The sequence below is a fragment of the Lethenteron reissneri genome, chromosome 71 (assembly GCF_015708825.2).
Source record: "Lethenteron reissneri isolate LAM-NWPU_2019-01 chromosome 71, ASM1570882v1, whole genome shotgun sequence".
NCBI classification, from domain to species: Eukaryota; Metazoa; Chordata; class Hyperoartia; order Petromyzontiformes; family Petromyzontidae; genus Lethenteron; species Lethenteron reissneri.
In genome coordinates, this window is record NC_083849.1 from 45,572 (window position 1) to 67,920 (window position 22,349).

The window sequence follows — 22,349 nt, forward strand, 5'->3', positions numbered from 1 at the left end:
CCTTTGGCTACGTCACCTAAATTGTTGAAGCCGTGGCGGGGACCCGTGGAGGTCGTGCGGGTTGCACGCCCCCAGTGCGTTCAGATAAAATGGGGAAAACGCCGTTGGTACGTCCACCCCTCCCGACTGAAACCGTTCTCGCCTCCATATGGCCTCCCCTTGTGTCGTGAGGGCCGAGCATGTGACGTGACCGACGACCCTAAGGGGGAAAGGTCTTTGCTTGAGCCTCACATGTCTCCGCCTGATCCGCTCCCAGGTGTCTCGGAACTGACAGCTGCCGACCACCGGCGGCCGGATCTTCGCGGCGGGGCCGGTCCTTCCAGGCCCGATCCGCGCCGTCTAGAGCTGCCGGAGCCACCGGACGGTCGCCAGCGTCCCGTCCCATATGACGGACCGGCCAGACGGACTCGCGCTAGGTCGCGCTACTTTTTATGACCTACCACGTGAGGAGTCGAGGCAGCCGGAGCGCCTCGTCACTGCGTTTAGTCACAGAGACACTTGGCGCGTTCGTTTTCTGGTGTTCGCTTTTATTGTGTTGTTCGTCGGGCTGTATATTGCTTCTTATTTAAGTGTTGTTGTTGTGTTGTTGTTGTTGCGTTACGGGGCACACTGAGAGGTGGAGTTTCTTTGTTACTGCATTGACGTTAGGTTGTGTTGTTGGTTAACAGCCGGGCCGGCTGCAAGCTATGTGGGAGGGGGTGATGTAGAGGTGATACGCGCTGGGATTAGAGATCGTATGCCAGCGCGTGATGATTGGCTGTGTAGGTGGTGACGTGCGCTGACGGTGGGAGGATCAGGGGTCAGCGCGGGGTCGTGGGTTACGGGGTACTGATTGGCTGTGGGCCGGTGACGTGCTGAGAGGGAGTGATTCGGGTGGCAGCGCGGTGTGATTGGTGGAGGAGTGTTAACACGCGCTGGGGAAAACGGATCGTAGAGAGAGTGCGTCGTGATTGGTTCATTAAGGAGCGATGCTCACGTTGAAGTACGCATCAGCTCCGCCTCTCGTGAGCAGGGGCTATAAAAGGGGATGCACACAGGCGTGAGGGCAGTGTGTAACCAGCGAAGAATGAAGACGGGGATGAAGACCTAGGGCCCTGCGGTACCTAGTCCCGCTGTCCTAACGGGACCGGGACTCTGTGTAACCCAGAGGCGAGTGTAGTGTGTGTAGCCATAGGCATAAGGTCTACACGAGCCGAATGCAGTGTGTGTAGCCAGGGACATAGGGTCTACACGAGTCGAGTGTATTGTGTAGCCAGGGACATAGGGTCTACACGAGTCGAGTGTATTGTGTAGCCAGAGACATAGGGTCTACACGAGTCGAGTGTATTGTGTAGCCAGAGGCGTAGGGTCTACACGAGTGAAGGGTATCGTGTGTAGCCAGAGGCCTAGAGTTTACACGAGATTAGTGGAGTGTGTAGTCGGAAGAAAGGAGACCACACGTTGTATTGTGACACGTAAAGATTTAATAAAAGTGTGTTCCCGTCAAGAAGTTCCTGCCGTCAATTCCCATACTTCACATACATAATGTATAGACATAATGTACATACATGATGTACATACATAACGTACATTACATATGTTGATTAAACCGTGAAAACCCAAGTAACAATATATTCCCATTGTAATTTATATGAACACATTAACCCCCAATGCCCCCCTCTGGTCGTCGCACCTGATTGGCTCACAAGTGACGACATCACGTACGTACGGTGCGAAAGAAGCTCAACCTACATGTCTACATGCGTGTAAGATCACCAGGAAACGTGGAGACGTCACCGCCACTCGGTGCCGAAGGGCGGCCGAGGTTGCGGTGTCGGTCATCGTGCGCCTGTGTTAATGAGTGCCGGGGAGAGCGGTGGCGCAGCGGTTGGCGCTGCGCTCACGGCCAAAACCAGCCACGATTATCTGAACCGGTCCTGGGCCTCCTTTAGGTCGACTCAGCCTCGAATTAGTACTTGGTGACCCGTGTGTAGTAAACATCGCCACTGGGGAGGCAAAGGTGGCCGGGCGTGGTGCTGGCCACCCACCCCCTCGTGTGCCACAGTGCCGGCCTTCAAAGGTACCGCTCGCTAACAGCACTTGCCCCAATAGTCTGTCAAGGCTACACGGAGGATCTTTGTCTTTGTTAATTAGTTTGTGGGCATACCCGAGGTCGACTCAGCTTCTGATGAGTACCTGGTATAGAGGTGTGGAGTAAACATCGCCACGAGGGAGACAAAGGCGGCCAGGCGTGGTGCTGGCCACCCACCCACCCCCCTCGTGTGCCAGTCCCGGGGCCTTCAGAGGCGCTGCTGCTGCTCTCGACTAGCGCTCGCCCCCCCAACAGTCGGTTGAAGGACACAGCGGGGGACATGTGTCGTTGTGTGTGAATGTGGGTGTGTTGTGACATTCTCATCAGCAGCGGCAGCCGTCAGTCTCTGCTTGAAGCCATGCTGGTGACCTCTGCAGATGGTTTATAGGCAAGGCCGGGTTGCGACATTCAGTGCCTCATCAGCAGCAGCGGCTGCAGCCGTCAGGCTCTGCATGAGCCAATGCTGGCGACCTGCCCACCCAGCACTTGCAAGCAGAAGGTTATAAAACAGTCTGTAAAGAGGCGCCCACGGTGGCTAGGAGATGTTAACTCCCTCGCCTGGTATGCAGGAGGTCGTGGGATCGATCCCGACCCTGACAACGCCTGCTGCTGTATATTTGGAGTTTGCGTGTCTCTCTTATCTCCCCGTGGTGGTCACGTGGATTTCTCTTCTTTATAATGAACGCCACACGTTCCAGAGTATTTAGCGCTGCTTTCGATGTCCACGTGGTTGATGGTGATAATGCCGCGTTGTTGAGCGATCATTTGCTGCCAGGTCTCTTCTGAAAAAGACGTGGATAGTAGCTCAGTGGGACCTCACATCTGGTGAATAGAACAAAAACGTGGCTTAGTTTAGGAGTAAAATAGTTAAAACTACAACTCGTGCTCGCAAACAGCACTTCCACCAGCAGGTTATAAAACAGTCAAAGAGCCTATGAAGAGGTTATATGGGGGAGCTTTGTTTTATTTAGTTTAACGGAGGGTAGAAGAGAGGGCAGTGGTTAGCGCTGCGCTACAAACCCGATTCCCACTCACGGCCACCACCAACATCACCACCAACATCATTATCACCATCGAAAGCCACCATTATCACCACCATCACCACCACCATGACCAACACGAAGTGACGGTGACGCCACCACGACGCTTGTGCCAGGCCACCATCACGGAGGTGACCTCCATAAGCTGTGCGGGTGTCAAGGGGACTCTGAAGGGTACTCTGAAGGGGACTGGGCACCCCTCCTCCCCCATCCACACCCCCACCCATCACATTCCTGCACGCCCCGGGGGCCGTGAAAGTTGAGAGTGGTAAAAACACAAAGCTCATTTAGAAGTTAAATGGTGAATGATTAACTCACCTCTAGCACTCCAAAGGTCGCTTGCTGGCTTTGAGAGTGGAAATATTTACCGGGTGGGGCTAAGGGGAGAGGGGGCCCACACGAGCAGCCAATCACGTCGCTCCGCAGGTAGATTTGACGGAGCGAGGCGCCTCACTCGGTCTCAGTGTCACCTGGGACGACGGGCAGACGCGGGACACGTGGAGCGGGAGAAGGGGACACACGCGTGGAGGGGAGACGACGCAGAGACAGCAGCGACAGGGGGCGACACAGGAGGGGCGCAGAGGGACAACAGGGAGAGACGCAGGGAGCGACTGAGGGACAACAGGGAGAGACGCAGGGAGCGACTGAGGGACAACAGGGAGAGACGCAGGGAGAGACTGAGGGACAACAGGGAGAGACGCAGGGAGAGACTGAGGGACAACAGGGAGAGACGCAGGAGAGACGCAGAAGGACTCAAGGAGAGGCACCGAGCGGAGTGGCCATGGCTGACAAGGCAGCGGCAGGAGCGGCGGCGGCGGAGAGCGGGGGCTGGAAGGAGTTCATCTGGAACAAGCAGAAGAAGGAGTTCATGGGGAGGACGGGCAACAGTTGGCGTGAGTAGCGGGGGGCCTGGGACCCAACGGGGGGACCCTGGGATGGGGGGGGGGATCTTGCGAACGTGAATTCGTTGAATGAGATCCGTCCGTTCGTAAGTACGTAAGTAAAGCCGAACGGTTCGTAAGTTCGGAACGCAGCGATGCTTCTTCGATGGCCATGACAGCGCAATGTGTTAACGGTTCAACAATGAAAAAACACGGAAGCGTGTGTTAGCACTCCGATATAAAACAAGACAATATTTGTACGTTTGCATGCGGGACTGTAAAACAAGAAAAACAGGCCATGAAGTAAATAAAACAAAGTAAAGTAACATGAGCAGAAACACATTTCATTTGTATTTGTACTCAGACTGGCTCGCTTGTCAGAAGGGGGCAATGAGTCACCACAATTACACACACACACAGACACACACACACACACAGACACACACACAGACACACACACAGACACACACACAGACACGCGTAGAGACACGCAGATACACACACACAGACACACAGACACATACACAGACATTCACACACACACAGACACACACACAGACATTCACACACACAGACACACACGCAGACACACACAGACACACACACAGACACACACACAGACACACAGACACACACACAGACACACAGACACACACACAGACACACACAGACACGCGTAGAGACACGCAGATACACACACACACGCAGACACACAGACACACACACAGACAGACACACACACAGACACACAGACACACACACAGACACACACAGACACACACACAGACACACTGACAGACACAGACAGACACACACACAGACACACACACAGACAGACACACAGACAGACACACACACAGACACACACGCAGAGACACGCAGAGACACACACAGACACACACACAGACACACACAGACAGACACACACACAGGCACACACACAGACACACACACACAGACACACACACAGACACACACACAGACACAGACAGACACACACACGCAAACACACACACATACATACAGACACACACACAGACAGACACACACACACAGACACACACACACACACAGACACACACAGACACACACACACACACAGACACACACAGACACACACACACAGACACACACACACAGACACACACACAGACACACACACAGACACACATAGACAGACACACACACATACACACACACACACAGACAGACACACACACACAGACACACACACACACAGACACACACAGACAGACACACACACAGACAGACACACACAGACACACACACACATAGACACACACACACAGACACACACAGACACACACACACAGACACACACACAGACACACACACAGACACACACAGACACACACACACAGACAAAAACAACTAAGAGAAAGATCCCCCGTATGCTGTAGGCCGGCACTGTGGCACAGAAGCGGGTGGGTGGCCAGCACCACGCCCGGCTGCCTTTGTCTCCCCAGTGGCGAAGCTCACGTACTTATCATCACCCCCCATCTCCCGTCTCCTAGACGCCAACCTCCGGTCTCAGCGTACCCACCTGTTCGCCCTCGGTGGCACCCGCTTCTCCCCTTAACTACTGTCGCGTTGTCGGTGCCAGCCTCGTGTTGCAACGCTCCCACCTGTTCGCCCTCGGTGGCACCCGTTTCACAATGCGCACCGCGTATTTCTCTACTCTCCACTAGTTCAGCACCACGCCGATTGCATGCTGGAGAGTGAACCCACGACAGCATTTAGCAAGCAGCCCTCTATTACGGATGATGGTGGGTCGCGAAATCCCGACGACGTGTTAAACAGCAAGTTCTTGTTACTGGTCAAATTGTCCCTTTGGCGGTACCCCGAGGTACCAAATAACACAAAATGGGCCGAGGCAATTCACTGTTTTATTGCTGGGACACGATTTTTGTTCACAGGGGAGTTCTTCACTCCGCGACTGGGGTCCCAATCAATCCGAAATCAGTGCCACTCCGCGATGTCGAAACGCCAAACATCGGCACACAAACATCCGTTATCCAGAAATCCAACTTTGAATCGTGCATTGTGCACAGCTCGTCGAGATGAGTGGATTGCCGCATCGCCGACCACCAACAGACTCAACTCGACTGCGTCACGGACATTGTGCGAGCCCGGGCGCTATGGGGACACCGGGGTAACCGCCATGAGGTTCAAATGTTAGACACCAACCATCACCACAACCATCACCACCACGCACCACTACCACCCAGAACCACCACCACTACCACCACCAACAACAACCACCACCACGCTCCAATACCAATACCCGCCATTCGCCACTAACTGACGGTGACGTCGCCTGTGCCAGGCCAGGTGCACATTGAGGCCACCACCACGCACCACCACCACGCACCACCAACCACCACCAGGGATGACTCGCGCGGTGGTTCGCTGCTGCTGCTGCAGGGCCCGGAGGGAAATCCACGCAGTGACCACCACGGAGAGAGAGACACGCAGAGTCTAAATATACTGCAGCAGCAGCAGGCGTTGTCAGGGTCGGGATGGAACCCACGACCTCCTGTACACCAGGCGAGGTAGTTAACATCTCCTAGCCACCGTGATGATGATGAGAGAGACACGCAGAGTCTAAATATACAGCAGGCGTTGTCAGGGTCCGGGATCGAACCCACGACCTCCTGTACACCAGAAGAGGTAGTTAACATCTCCTAGCCACCGTGATGATGATGAGAGAGACACGCAAACTCTAAATATACAGCAGCAGGCGTTGTCAGGGTCCGGGATTGAACCCACGACCTCCTGTACACCAGGCGAGGTCGTTACTTTTACTGGAATAGCTACGGATGGTTTGTAATCCCCGTATATTACAACAATATGCGAGGCGATAACTTCGTAATATATAACACATTATTGTAGTGAAACCTGTCTAGTGGAGTCTCACGGGTAATAGTATTCGTCGACGCCGTGTTGAAGCCGCGTACAATGCCGACTCACGGGTGAGCGCAGCGTGCGTCTTGCTGCCACGGGCACCAGAGTCCGCAAACGCGGCTCGCGACGTCTCACGACGTCTCGCGTCGCGAGCATTCGTCGGGGGGAAATAAAAACCACGGTCTCGTTTTTAACGTTTTTAACGAGATCGTGTTTTGTTAGTTTGTGCATTTCTGGTGAATTTGTCGGAATGTGTTATTGACTTAATGTTTTCTGCACATTGTCTATCCTTGTTCTTGGATCTCTCGGTAAAGTCACGTATAAAGGAAAAAATAATGAAAAAATAATGAAAAAATAATCATTTTTCCCCACTTCTCCGTGACTTTACCGAAAGAACCAAGAATATTAATCCCTGCAGTCACGAAAGCTTTAAATCAAAATTGTCTATCCTTGTTTAGTCTCGACTTGGGGCGGGTGGGGGGACTGAGATACGGGGGGGGGGGGGACACAGGGAGAGACACGAGGAGACACACGGTGGGGGACATGGGGAGCTGGGGAGCTTCATAGCTCATCGGATTCCTCCTGCAGAATAAATACAGATCTTCTCCCCCGTGTCTCCCCCCCCGTGTCTCCCCCATGCCCCCCGTGTCTCCCCCCCGTGTCTCCCCGTGTCTCCCCCATGCCCCCCCGTGTCTCCCCGTGTCTCCCCCATGCCCCCCCCGTGTCTCCCCCCCGTGTCTCCCCCATGCCCCCCGTGTCTCCCCCATGCCCCTCTCATCTCCCCGTGTGTCCCCAGTGAAGATCGGAGGCTTCTATTTGGTGTTCTACGGCTGCCTGGCCGCTCTCTTCGTGGCCACCATCCAAGTGATGCTGCTCACCCTGGACGATTTCAAGCCCAAGTGGCAGGACCGCGTGAGCCCCCCCGGTGAGCCTCGGGGGGGGGGGCACGGGGGGACACACGGAGAGCCACAAGGACACGGGGGGGGGGACAATCAGCGTCTCCGTGTCTCTGACCCCTTGTCCCCCGCCCCCCGCCCGGTGCCCCCACCCCCCCGGTGCCCCCACCCCCCCCAGGGCTGTCGATGCGACCCAGAGCCCAAAAGATGGAGATCGCCTTCTCTGCGGACAGCAGCGACTCGTTCACAGCCCACGTGGGACAGCCTGAACCACCTGCTCGACTCGTACGCGGACGAGAAGCAGCAGAAGCTCAAGGACTGCGGTGAGATCCTCACCACCGACTCACCACCACCACCACCTACTCACCACCACCACCACCTACTCACCACCACCACCACAGCATCACATACTCACCACCACCACCACCTACTCACCACCACCACCACCTACTCACCACCACCACCACCTCCTCACCACCACCACCACACCACCACCTACTCACCACCACCACCACACCACCCCCTACCCACCACCACCACCACATCATCACCTACTCACCACCACCACCACATCATCACCTACTCACCACCACCACCTACTCACCACCACCGACTCACCACCACCGCCACCTACTCACCACCACCACCTACTCACCACCGCCACATCATCACCACCACCACCGCCACCTACTCACCACCACCCCCACCTACTCACCACCACCGACTCACCACCACCGCCACCTACTCACGACTACCACATACTGACCACCACACTCACCACCCCCACCTACTCACCACCACTACCACATCATCACCTACTCACCACTACCGCCACCTACTCACCACCACCACATCATCACCTACTCACCACCACCATCATGTATTCACCATCTCAAGTTGTTATTGCCGTTAAAATCCTCTTCACGTGGTTGCTGTGGTTGTAGTGATTGTGGTTGTTGTGGTGAATGTGGTGGTGATTGTGGTGGTGATTGTGGTGGTGATTGTGATTGTGGTGGTGATTGTGGTTGTGATTGTGGTTGTGGTGGTGGTTGTGGTGGTGATTGTGGTGGTGATTGTGGTGGTGATTGTGGTGGTGATTGTGGTGATTGTGGTGATTGTGGTGGTGATTGTGGTGGTGATTGTGGTGGTGATTGTGGTGGTGATGTGGTGGTGATTGTGGTTGTAGTGATTGTGGTGGTGATTGTGGTGGTGATTGTTGTGGTGATTGTGGTTGTAGGGATTGTGGTGGTGATTGTGGTGGTGATTGTGGTGGTGATTGTGATGGTGATTGTGATGGTGATTGTGGTAGTGATTGTGATGGTGATTGTGGTAGTGATGGTGATTGTGGTAGTGATGGTGATTGTGGTAGTGATAGTGATGGTGATTGTGGTAGTGATGGTGATTGTGGTGGTGATTGTTGTGGTGATTGTGGTTGTAGTGATTGTGGTGGTGATTGTGGTGGGTGATTGTGGTGGTGATTGTGGTGGTGATTGTGATTGTAGTGATTGTTGTGGTGATTGTGGTAGTGATTGTGGTAGTGATTGTGGTAGTGATTGTGGTGGTGATTGTGGCAGTGATTGTGATGGTGATTGTGGTGGTGATTGTGGTGATGATTGTGGTGGTGATTGTGGTGGTGATTGCGGTGATTGTGGTTGTTGTGGTGATTGTGGTGGTGATTGTTGTGGTGATTGTGGTGGTGATTGCGGTGATTGTGGTGGTGATTGTGGTTGTTGTGGTGATTGTGGTGGTGATTGTGGTGGTGATTGTGATTGTGGTGGTGATTGTGATTGTGGTGATTGTGGTTGTTGCAGGCGACTTCCCGCTGGGCCCGCATGACCAGGGCCCCGTGGTGATTGTGATTGTGGTGGTGATTGTGGTGGTGATTGTGATTGCTGTGTCTGCAGGCGAGTTCCCGCTGGGCCCGCGTGACCAGGGCCCCGTGGTGATTGTGATTGTGGTGGTGATTGTGGTGGTGATTGTGATTGCTGTGTCTGCAGGCGAGTTCCCGCTGGGCCCGCGTGACCAGGGCCCCGTGGTGATTGTGATTGTGGTGGTGATTGTGGTGGTGATTGTGATTGCTGTGTCTGCAGGCGAGTTCCCGCTGGGCCCGCGTGACCAGGGCCCCGTGGTGATTGTGATTGTGGTGGTGATTGTGGTGGTGATTGTGGTGGTGATTGTGGTGGTGATTGTGATTGCTGTGTCTGCAGGCGACTTCCCGCTGGGCCCGCGTGACCAGGGCCCCGTGGGAACGGGCCGTGGGCCCCGCTCGTCGTGCCGCTTCCGGCGCGAGTGGCTGGGGCCGTGCTCCGGCCTGGAGGATCTCAGCTTCGGCTTCGCCAGCGGGGAGCCCTGCATCATCATCAAGATGAACCGCGTCATCGGATTCGTGCCCGAGGTCGCTGGGGGCACAGTCGCGGGGTCACTCGCGGGGTCACTCGCGGGGTCATGGGGTCACTGGTGGGGTCACTAGTGGGGTCACTGGTGGGGTCACTAGTGGGGTCACTGGTGAGGTCACTAGTGGGGTCACTAGTGGGGTCACTGGTGGGGTCACTGGTGGGGTCACTAGTGGGGTCACTAGTGGGGTCACTAGTGGGGTCACGGGGTCACTAGTGGGGTCACTAGTGGGGTCACTTGTGGGGTCACTTGTGGAGTCACTGGTGGGGTCACTAGTGAGGTCACTAGTGGGGTCACGGGGTCACTGGTGGGGTCACTGGGTCACTAGTGGGGTCATTAGTGGGGTCACTCAGGGGTCACTCAGGGGTCACTAGTGGGGTCACTAGTGGGGTCACTGGGTCACTGATGGGGTCACTGTGTCTAACCCCGCATCTGTCCCCCACATGTCCCCAGGTGGCCCCCAACGCGAGTCTCCCCAATGAAGTTCTGCGTCACTACAACCCCAACATCATCCCCGTGACCTGCGCAGTAAAGGTCAGCCGGGGGGGGGGGGGTCACCAGTCACATGTGGTCAGGGGAGGCAGGGGAGGTAGAGCCTCCCCTGTCAAACTCCAATAAAAATATTTTAAAATAAAATATTCAGATTTTTCCACTGATCTGTGTTATAAATGTCATTTCTGTACGATAATTTTTAAAGTCAAAATCGCAACATTTGCGGAGCTCCGCTGCAAATAGAGGGAAAGACGAGAGGTGAGGCAGCGACGAGCTCAGCCTCCCCTCTGATTGCGCAACCCCTCAGTAACTGGATGGAGCGCGGGCAATAAGCGCGTGCATGTCACTATCTCAGTGTGTCACCAATGTGATGTTTGTAGACCCCTTCATTTCATGTCCTCGCCTTCCATACTCCAGGTAGGTAACTTATTTCACGTGTGTGTATAAAGATAGTTAGGCTCGCTGGTCTCGTCATGAAACTGCAATGAAAAAGCACCAAGGGAGGCAGCTATCACATCTGCCTCACTGAGGGGGACGTGTCAGACACGCCCCCTCAGTGAGGCCACGCCCCCCTCAGTGAGGCCACGCCCCTCAGTGGGGACACGCCCCCTCAGTGAGACCACGCCCCCTCAGCAAGGCCACGCCCCCTCAGTGAGGCCACGCCCCCTCAGCGAGGCCACGCCCCCTCAACGAGGCCACACCGCCTCAGTGAGACCACGCCCCCTCAGTGAGGCCACGCCCCCTCAGTGAGACCACGCCCCCTCAGTGAGGCCGCGCCCCCTCAACGAGGCCACACCGCCTCAGCGAGACCACGCCCCCTCAACGAGGCCACACCGCCTCAGCGAGACCACGCCCCCTCAGTGAGACCACGCCCCCTCAGTGAGACCACGCCCCCTCAGTGAGGCCGCGCCCCCTCAACGAGGCCACACCGCCTCAGTGAGACCACGCCCCCTCAGTGAGGCCACGCCGCCTCAGCGAGACCACGCCCCCTCAACGAGGCCACACCGCCTCAGCGAGACCACGCCCCCTCAGTGAGACCACGCCCCCTCAGTGAGACCACGCCCCCTCAGTGAGGCCGCGCCCCCTCAACGAGGCCACACCGCCTCAGCGAGACCACGCCCCCTCAGTGAGGCCACGCCCCCTCAACGAGGCCACGCCGCCTCAGTGAGACCACGCCCCCTCAGTGAGACCACGCCCCCTCAGTGAGACCACGCCCCCTCAGCGAGGCCACACCGCCTCAGTGAGACCACGCCCCCTCAGTGAGGCCACGCCGCCTCAGTGAGACCACGCCCCCTCAGTGAGACCACGCCCCCTCAGTGAGACCACGCCCCCTCAGCGAGGCCACACCGCCTCAGTGAGACCACGCCCCCTCAGTGAGGCCGCGCCCCCTCAACGAGGCCACACCGCCTCAGCGAGACCACGCCCCCTCAGTGAGGCCGCGCCCCCTCAACGAGGCCACGCCCCCTCAGTGAGACCACGCCCCCTCAGCGAGGCCACACCGCCTCAGCGAGACCACGCCCCCTCAGCGAGACCACGCCCCCTCAGTGAGGCCACGCCGCCTCAGCGAGACCACGCCCCCTCAGTGAGACCACGCCCCCTCAGCGAGGCCATACCGCCTCAGTGAGACCACGCCCCCTCAGTGAGGCCACGCCGCCTCAGCGAGACCACGCCCCCTCAGTGAGACCACGCCCCCTCAGCGAGGCCACACCGCCTCAGCGAGACCACGCCCCCCTCAGTGAGGCCACGCCCCCTCAGCGAGGCCACACCGCCTCAGCGAGACCACGCCCCCCTCAGTGAGGCCACGCCCCCTCAGCGAAGCCACACCGCCTCAGCGAGACCACGCCCCCCTCAGTGAGGCCACGCCCCCTCAGCGAGGCCACACCGCCTCAGCGAGACCACGCCCCCCTCAGTGAGGCCACGCCCCCCTCAGTGAGACCACGCCCCCCTCAGTGAGGCCACGCCCCCCTCTGTGTGAATCTGGCTCTGACGCGAGCCAGTGCCTCCCCAGCCATTGACCTCACTGCACGTCACTGGGGTCACAAGTCACAGGGGTCAGGGGTCACAGTCACTGGGGTCACAGTCACTGGGGTCACAGTCACAGGGGTCAGGGGTCACAGTCACTGGGGTCACAGTCACTGGGGTCAGGGTCAGTCACTGGGGTCACAGTCACAGGGGTCACAGTCACTGGGGTCACAGTCACAGGGGTCAGTCACTGGGGTCACAGTCACAGGAGTCACAGTCACTGGGGTCACAGTCACTGGGGTCAGGGGTCACAGTCACTGGGGTCACAGTCACAGGGGTCACAGTCACTGGGGTCAGGGGTGACAGTCACTAGGGTCAGGGGTCACGGTGGGGCTACCGCTGCATAACCATTGCCAGCAGGTGACTGGGGCCTACCACCGCTGTGTTCCACGGTCCACCCAACCCACGCGACCCCACCCACGCGACCCCACCCACGCGACCCCACCCACGCGACCCCACCCACGCGACCCCACCCACGCGACCCCACCCACCGACCCACCCACGCGACCCCACCCACGCGACCCCCCCACGCGACCCCACCCACGCACCCCACCGCGACCCCACCCACGCGACCCCACCCACGCGACCCCACCCACGCGACCCACCCACGCGACCCCACCCACGCGACACCACCCACGCGACACCACCCACGCGACACCACCCACGCGACACCACCCCACGCGACACCACCCACGCGACCACCACCCACGCGACCCCACCCACGCGACCCACCCACGCTACCACCCACGCGACCCCACCCCACGCGACCCCACCCACGCGACCCCACCCACGCGACCCCACCCACGCGACCCACCCACGCGACCCCACCCACGCGACCCCACCCACGCGACCCCACCCACGCGACCCCACCCACGCGACCCCACCCACGCGACCCCACCCACGCGACCCCAACCCACGCGACCCCATCACGCGACCCCACCCACGCGACCGCACCCACGCGACCCCACCCACGCGACCCCACCCACTCACGTGACCACACACCCACAGCGACCCCACCCACGCGACCCACCCACTCACGTGACCACACCCACCTCCTGCCCACCCCTTCCATCAACCACCACCTCCATCCACCCCCATGTCACCAACCCCTCCCTCCACGTCAACCACCACCTCCTGCCCCACCACCAACCACCCCCCCTGTCCCCCCCTGTCCCCCCCCCCCGCCCCCAGAGAGAGGAGGACCGCGACATGGTGGGCGGCTTCTCCTACCACGGCATGGGCGGCCACGCGGGCTTCCCGCTGCAGTACTTCCCCTACTACGGCCTGCGCCTGCAGGAGGACTACACGGCGCCGCTGCTCGCCGTGCGGGTGCTGAACGCGACGCGCGGCGCCGAGCTGCGCCTCGAGTGCCGCGTGCACGCCGCCAACGTGGGCACCAGCGAGCGCGACCGCTTCCTGGGGCGCGTCGAGTTCAAGCTCACCGTGAGGCCCGACGGCGAGACCGCCGGAGACTAGGCGGCAGCGAGAGACGAGGGGGTCGCCACGGAGACCGCCGGCGACTTGGGTATCCCGCCGTCACCGTCGCCACGGAGACCACCGGCGGCTAGGTACCCACCGTCACCACCGTCACTGTCACCGTCGCCATGGAGACCGCCGGCGGCTAGGTACCCACCGTCACCACCGTCACTGTCACCGTCGCCACGGAGACTGCCGGCGGCTAAGTACCCACCGTCACCACCGTCACTGTCACCGTCGCCATGGAGACCACCGTGACCATGGACACAACGGGCGACGATGGATTCACCGTCACCAGTTGCCATGGAGACCAGTGGTGACGACAAAACCGCCTTCATCACCACCGTCACCGTGGAGACCACAAGCAATATACCCCCCACCCGTTGCCATGGCTACCCCGAACCCCTCTCAACACAGAGCCCCTAGGGAGCCGCTGAGACCCTGCCACCTCCAACGGTGGTGGTGGTGGTGCGGTGGTGGTGGTGCGGTGGTGGTGGTGCGGTGGTGGTGGTGCGGTGGTGGTGGTGCGGTGGTGGTGGTGCGGTGGTGGTGGTTGTACCGTAACGTTACAGCAACAGCTGCAGCAACAGCAGCAGCAGCTATGATAATAAAAATGATGACTATGAGTCGTGTCGGTGTTGTTAAGGAGTTTTATCATTACCAGAGGCTCGGAGGGAGGGGGGGGGGCGGGGGAAGGGAGGGGGGGTGGAGGAGGAGCAGGGGGTGAGGATGCGGTGAGTGGTGGTGGAGTGGTGGTGAGTGGTGGTGAGTGGTCGTGAGTGGTGGTGAGTGGTGGTGAGGATGCGGTGAGTGGTGTTGGAGTGGTGGGGGAGTGTCGTGAGTGGTGGTGAGTGGTGGTGAGGATGCGGTGAGTGGTGGTGGAGTGGTGGTGAGTGGTGGTGAGTGGTCGTGAGTGGTGGTGAGTGGTGGTGAGGATGCAGTGAGTGTGGTGAGTGGTGGTGAGGATGCGGTGAGTGGTGGTGAGGATGCGGTGAGTGGTGGTGAGTGGTGGTGAGGATGCAGTGAGTGGTGGTGAGTGGTGGTGAGGATGCGGTGAGTGGTGGTGAGTGGTGGTGAGTGGTCGTGAGGATGCAGTGAGTGGTGGTGAGTGGTGGTGAGTGGTGGTGAGTGGTGGTGAGTGGTGGTGAGGATGCGGTGAGTGGTGGTGAGTGGTGGTGAGGATGCGGTGAGTGGTGGTGAGTGGTGGTGAGTGGTGGTGAGGATGCGGTGAGTGGTGGTGAGTGGTGGTGAGTGGTGGTGAGGATGCGGTGAGTGGTGGTGAGGAGCAGGGGGTGAGTGGGTGGTGAGTGGTGGTGAGTGGTGGTGAGTGGTGGTGAGTGGTGGTGAGGAGCAGGGGGTGAGTGGGTGGTGAGTGGGTGGTGAGTGGGTGGTGAGTGGTGGTGAGGAGCAGGGGGTGAGTGGTGGTGAGTGGTGGTGAGTGGTGGTGAGGATGCGGTGAGTGGTGGTGAGGAGCAGGGGGTGAGTGGTGGTGAGTGGTGGTGAGTGGTGGTGAGGGAGTGAGCGAAGCGGTGAGTTTCTTGCTTGAACTCTCAGGGTTCAGTTGTCAAGAATCCGGAAGAAATATTCAACCTGCGGAGACACGGGGACACAGGGGAGACACGGGGTCACGGAGACACGGAGACACAGAGACACAGAGACACGGAGACACAAAGACACGGGACACAGAGACACGGAGACACAGGGGAGACACGGAGACACGGAGACACAGAGACACAGAGACACGGGGCACAGGGGAGACACGGGGTCACGGAGACACGGAGACACGGAGACACAAAGACACGGGGACACAGAGACACGGGGGCACAGGGGAGACACGGGGACACAGGGGAGACACGGGGACACGGGGAGACACGGGGACACAGAGACACGGGGACACAGAGACACGGGGACACAGAGACACGGGGACAAGAGACACGGGGACACAGAGACACGGGGACACAGAGACACAGAGATACGGGGACACAGGGGAGACACGGGGACACAGGGGAGACACGGGGACACAGGGGAGACACGGGGTCACGGGGTCACGAGACACGGAGACACAGAGACACGGGACACAGAGACACGGGACACAGGGGAGACACGGGGACACAGGGGAGACACGGGGTCACGGAGACACAGAGACACGGGGACACGAGACACGGGGTCACGGAGACACGGGGACACAGGGGAGACACGGGGTCACGGAGACACAGAGACACGGGACACAGAGACACGGGGACACAGAGACAACGGGGACACATAGACACAGAGACACGGGGACACAGGGGAGACACGGGGTCACGGAGACACGGAGACACAGAGACAACAGAGGACACGGGGACACAGAGACACGGGGACACAGAGACACGGGGACACATAGACACAGAGACACGGGGACACAGAGGGGAGACACGGGACACAGGGAGACACGGGGACACAGGGGAGACACGGGGACACAGGGGAGACACGGGGACACAGGGGAGACACGGGGACACAGGGGAGACACGGGGTCACGGAGACATGGAGACACAGAGACACGGGAACACGGAGTGAGACAAGCACGGCACACCACACCAGTAGCAGCCAATCTCCCACTAAGTGGTGGTGACATCACCACGGCGCTCGTGCCAGACTAGGTACACTATGGGCTCAACAACAACTGGCGGGGGTCATGTCACTACGGCACGTGTGCCAGGCTAGGTACACCTGCAGGGTGTAATCGCTGCTGGCAGCTCACGGGACGGACCCAGGTGCTGTGGGGTCGACTGACTGAGATGAGTGGCCGATGCACCACCTGTGCCCTCTACTGTGCAACTTGCTACATTTTAGCTACCCGGCGCTCCGCTCGTTGTTGTGAGCATCGCTCCTCTGCCCTCCTCCGTTGTTGCTGGAGGCGACTGCCTCCAGCTGCCCAGCAGCAGCGTCCTTCACGAGGCCGATCTTGACAACTGGTACCGGTCTTCGGCAAATCCACTCAGCTCCACATCCTCCCGTACCAAATTGGTCCAATTCTTCAACAGCCCGTGCCACTCACTCACTCACTCACCCCCACTCACCCTCACCCCCTCTCACCCCTCACTCACCCCCACTCACCCTCACTCACCCCCACTCACCCCCACTAACCCTCACTCACCCCCACTCACCCCCAAACACCCTCACTCACCCCCACTCACCCCCACTCACTCCTCACTCACCCCCACACACCCCCACTCACACCACCCTCACTCACCACCCACTCACCCCCACTCACCCCCACTCACCCTCACTCACCCTCACTCACCCCCACTCACCCCCACTCACCCCCACACGCCCCCACTCACCCCCACTCACCCCCACTCACCCTCACTCACCCCCACTCACCCTCACTAACACCACCCACTCACCCCCACTCACCCCACTCACCCCTCACTCACCCCCACTCACCCCCACTCACCCTCACTCACCCCCACTCACCTTCACTCACCCCCACTCACCACCCACTCACCCCCACTCACCCCCACTCACACCACCCACTCACCCCCACTCACCCCCACTCACCCCACCCACTCACCTCCACACACCCCCACTCACCCCCACACACCCCTACTCACACCACCCACTCACCTCCACACACCCCCACTCACCCCACCCACTCACCTCCACACACCCCCACTCACCCCCACTCACCCCCACTCACCCCACCCACTCACCTCCACACACCCCCACTCACCCCACCCACTCACCTCCACACACCCCCACTCACCCCCACACACCCCTACTCACACCACCCTCACTCACCACCCACTCACCCCACCCACTCACCTCCAGCTCCCCATCCTCCACGAGGTCAGTGCAGTGGACCGCGTTCTGGATTTTGTCTGTGCCCAGCGCTGCGCGCAGAGAGGCTGGGCGCAGCATTCGCCCCACTTCCTGTGAAGGGGAGAGACGGGGGGCACGGAGAGAGTGGTAGTGAGTGAATGGTAGTGAGTGGTAGTCAGTGAGTGGTAGTGAGTGGTAGTGGTAGTGAGTGAGTGGTAGTGGTAGTGAGTGAGTGGTAGTGAGTGAGTGGTAGTGAGTGAGTGGTAGTGGTAGTGAGTGAATGGTAGTGAGTGGTAGTGAGTGAATGGTAGTGAGTGGTAGTGAGTGAGTGGTAGTGAGTGAGTGGTAGTGGTAGTGAGTGGTAGTGGTAGTGAGTGAGTGGTAGTGAGTGAATGGTAGTGAGTGGTAGTGAGTGAGTGGTAGTGGTAGTGAGTGGTAGTGAGTGAGTGGTAGTGAGTGGTAGTGAGTGAATGGTAGTGAGTGGTAGTGAGTGAGTGGTAGTGGTAGTGAGTGGTAGTGGTAGTGAGTGAGTGGTAGTGAGTGAGTGGTAGTGAGTGAGTGGTAGTGAGTGGTAGTGAGTGAGTGGTAGTGAGTGGTAGTGAGTGAGTGGTAGTGAGTGAGTGGTAGTGAGTGAGTGGTAGTGAGTGGTAGTGAGTGAGTGAGTGGTAGTGAGTGGTAGTGAGTGAGTGGTAGTAAGTGGTAGTGAGTGAGTGGTAGTGAGTGGTAGTGAGTGAGTGATAGTAAGTGAGTGGTAGTGAGTGAGTGGTAGTGAGTGAGTGGTAGTGAGTGAGTGGTAGTGAGTGGTAGTGAGTGTTAGTGAGTGAGTGGTAGTGAGTGAGTGGTAGTGAGTGGTAGTGAGTGAGTGGTAGTGGTAGTGAGTGGTAGTGGTAGTGAGTGAGTGGTAGTGAGTGAGTGGTAGTGAGTGAGTGGTAGTGAGTGGTAGTGAGTGGTAGTGAGTGAGTGGTAGTAAGTGAGTGGTAGTGAGTGAGTGGTAGTGAGTGAGTGAGTGAGTGGTAGTGAGTGGTAGTGAGTGAGTGGTAGTAAGTGAGTGGTAGTGAGTGGTAGTGAGTGAGTGGTAGTGAGTGAGTGGTAGTAAGTGGTAGTGAGTGGTAGTGAGTGATTGGTAGTAAGTGAGTGGTAGTGAGTGAGTGGTAGTGAGTGAGTGGTAGTGAGTGAGTGGTAGTGAGTGGAAGTGAGTGAGTGGTAGTGGTAGTGAGTGGTAGTGGTAGTGAGTGGTAGTGAGTGAGTGGTAGTGAGTGAGTGGTAGTGAGTGAGTGGTAGTGAGTGAGTGGTAGTGAGTGGTAGTGAGTGAGTGGTTAGTGAGTGGTAGTAAGTGGTAGTGAGTGAGTGGTAGTGGTAGTGAGTGGTAGTGAGTGAGTGGTAGTGAGTGAGTGGTAGTGAGTGGTAGTGAGTGAGTGGTAGTGAGTGAGTGGTAGTGAGTGGTAGTGAGTGAGTGGTAGTGAGTGAGTGGTAGTGAGTGGTAGTGAGTGGTAGTAAGTGGTAGTGAGTGAGTGGTAGTGGTAGTGAGTGGTAGTAAGTGAGTGGTAGTGAGTGAGTGGTAGTGAGTGAGTGGTAGTGAGTGGTAGTGAGTGAGTGGTAGTGGTAGTGAGTGGTAGTGGTAGTGAGTGAGTGGTAGTGAGTGAGTGGTAGTGAGTGAGTGGTAGTGAGTGAGTGGTAGTGAGTGAGTGGTAGTGAGTGAGTGGTTGTAAGTGAGTGGTAGTGAGTGAGTGGTAGTGAGTGAGTGGTAGTGAGTGGTAGTGAGTGAGTGGTAGTAAGTGAGTGGTAGTGAGTGGTAGTGAGTGAGTGGTAGTGAGTGAGTGGTAGTAAGTGGTAGTGAGTGAGTGGTAGTGAGTGGTAGTGAGTGAGTGGTAGTAAGTGAGTGGTAGTGAGTGAGTGGTAGTGAGTGAGTGGTAGTGAGTGGTAGTGAGTGAGTGGTAGTGAGTGGTAGTGAGTGAGTGGTAGTGAGTGGTAGTGAGTGAGTGGTAGTGAGTGGTAGTGAGTGAGTGGTAGTGAGTGAGTGGTAATGAGTGAGTGGTAGTGAGTGGTAGTGAGTGGTAGTGAGTGAGTGGTAGTGAGTGGTAGTGAGTGAGTGGTAGTGAGTGAGTGGTAGTGAGTGAGTGGTAGTGAGTGGTAGTGAGTGGTAGTGAGTGAGTGGTAGTGAGTGAGTGGTAGTGAGTGGTAGTGAGTGGTAGTGAGTGAGTGGTAGTGAGTGGTAGTGAGTGAGTGGTAGTGAGTGGTAGTGAGTGGTAGTGAGTGAGTGGTAGTAAGTGAGTGGTAGTGAGTGGTAGTGAGTGAGTGGTATGTGAGTGAGTGGTAGTAAGTGTTAGTGAGTGATGGTGGTAAGTGAGTGGTAGTGAGTGAGTGGTAGTAAGTGAGTGGTAGTGAGTGAGTGGTAGTGAGTGAGTGGTAGTGAGTGAGTGGTAGTGAGGTGTAGTGAGTGAGTGGTATGATGGTAGGAGTGGTAGTGGTAGTGAGTGGTAGTGAGTGAGTGGTAGTGAGTGGTAGTGAGTGAGTGGTAGTGAGTGAGTGGTAATGAGTGAGTGGTAGTGAGTGGTAGTGAGTGGTAGTGAGTGAGTGGTAGTGAGTGAGTGGTAGTGAGTGGTAGTGAGTGGTAGTGAGTGAGTGGTAGTGAGTGAGTGGTAGTGAGTGGTAGTGAGTGAGTGGTAGTGAGTGGTAGTGAGTGAGTGGTAGTGAGTGGTAGTGAGTGGTAGTGAGTCACCCACGGGGTCCGAGGGGCCGCAGAGTTCCCGGAACCTCCTCACGGCGTCGTCGCCTCTCACCTCAAGCGCCACGCAAACCCCGGCACACAACTCCTGAGCCATCGCCTGTACACACACACACAGTGTACACACACACACAGTGTACATACACACACACACAGTGTACACACACACAGTGTACATACACACATACACAGTGTACACACACACAGTGTACACACACACAGTGTACACACACACACACAGTGTACACACGCACAGTGTACACACACACATACACAGTGTACACACACACACACAGTGTACACACACACACATACACAGTGTATACACACATACACAACTCCTGTGCCATCGCCTGTACACACACACACAGTGTACACACACAGTGTGTACACACACACACACACAACTCGTGAGCCATCGCCTGTACACACACACACAGTGTACATACACACACACACAGTGTACACACACACAGTGTACACACACACACGACTCCTGAGCCATCGCCTGTACACACACAGTGTACACACACACAGTGTACACACACACATACACAGTGTACATACACACACAGTTTACACTCACACACATACACAGTGTACACACACATACACAACTCCTGAGCCATCGCCTGTACACACACACACATACACAGTGTACATACACACACAGTTTACACACACACACATACACAGTGTACACACACATACACAACTCCTGTGCCATCGCCTGTACACACACACACACATACACAGTGTACATACACACACAGTATACACACACACAGTGTACACACACACACAACTCCTGAGCCATCGCCTGTACACACACACACATACACAGTGTACACACACACAGTGTACACACACACAGTGTACACACACACACAACTCCTGTGCCATCGCCTGTACACACACACACACAGTGTACACACACACAGTGTACACACACACACAACTCCTGTGCCATCGCCTGTACACACACACACACACAGTGTACACACACAGTGTACACACACACAGTGTACACACACACACACACAACTCCTGTGCCATCGCCTGTACACACACACACACAGTGTACACACACACACACAACTCCTGAGCCATCGCCTGTACACACACACACAGTGTACACACACACACACAGTGTACACACACACACACAGTGCACACACACACAGTGTACACACATACAGTGTACACACACACACACAGTGTACACACACACACACAGTGTACACACACACACACAGTGTACACACACACAGTGTACACACACACACAGTGTACACACACACACAGTGTACACACAAACACACAGTGTACACACACACAGTGTACACACACACACACAACTCCTGAGCCATCGCCTGTACACACACACATAGTGTACACACACACAGTGTACACACACACAGTGTACACACACACACAGTGTACACACACACACAACTCCTGAGCCATCGCCTGTACACACACACACAGGTGTACACACACACAGTGTACACACACACACACAGTGTACACACACACAGTGTACACACACACAGTGGACACACACACACACACAACTCGTGTGCCATCGCCTGTACACGCACACACAACTCCTGAGCCATCGCCTGT

At 57.3% G+C, this 22,349-nt stretch overlaps 2 protein-coding genes across 2 annotated transcripts; one reads left to right on the forward strand and one right to left on the reverse strand.

The window, feature by feature from the left end:
* The first annotated feature begins 3,555 nt into the window (after positions 1 to 3,555).
* LOC133361159 (sodium/potassium-transporting ATPase subunit beta-1-like) lies at positions 3,556 to 14,823 on the forward strand. Its single transcript, XM_061580032.1, is given in 7 exon segments — positions 3,556 to 4,004; positions 7,714 to 7,842; positions 7,992 to 8,071; positions 8,073 to 8,136; positions 10,021 to 10,208; positions 10,661 to 10,741; positions 13,913 to 14,823. Coding segments are annotated over 7 exon segments (939 nt in total). The 5' UTR covers positions 3,556 to 3,892; the 3' UTR covers positions 14,198 to 14,823.
* A 302-nt stretch (positions 14,824 to 15,125) lies between these two features.
* On the reverse strand, positions 15,126 to 20,845 carry NME7 (NME/NM23 family member 7). The gene is made up of 3 exons (XM_061580097.1): positions 20,722 to 20,845; positions 18,002 to 18,109; positions 15,126 to 15,787 (listed from the first exon to the last, which is right to left on the reverse strand). The coding sequence occupies exons 1-3, from the start codon at positions 20,818 to 20,820 to the stop codon at positions 15,755 to 15,757; spliced, it is 240 nt and encodes a 79-aa protein (XP_061436081.1). The 5' UTR covers positions 20,821 to 20,845; the 3' UTR covers positions 15,126 to 15,754.
* Positions 20,846 to 22,349: the final 1,504 nt, after the last annotated feature.

What these genes read in the sequence shown, in the direction of transcription:
- NME7 (XM_061580097.1), bottom strand. Translation starts at nt 20,820, where the DNA reads ATGGCTCAGGAGTTGTGTGCCGGGGTTTGCGTGGCGCTTGAGGTGAGA. An exon ending in TCTGCGGCCCCTCGGACCCC is followed by an intron (nt 18,110 to 20,721) that starts GTGGGTGACTCA and finishes TCCCCTTCACAG; the next exon opens with GAAGTGGGGCGAATGCTGCG. An exon ending in TGGAGGATGGGGAGCTGGAG is followed by an intron (nt 15,788 to 18,001) that starts GTGAGTGGGTGG and finishes GTGTCTCCGCAG; the next exon opens with GTTGAATATTTCTTCCGGAT.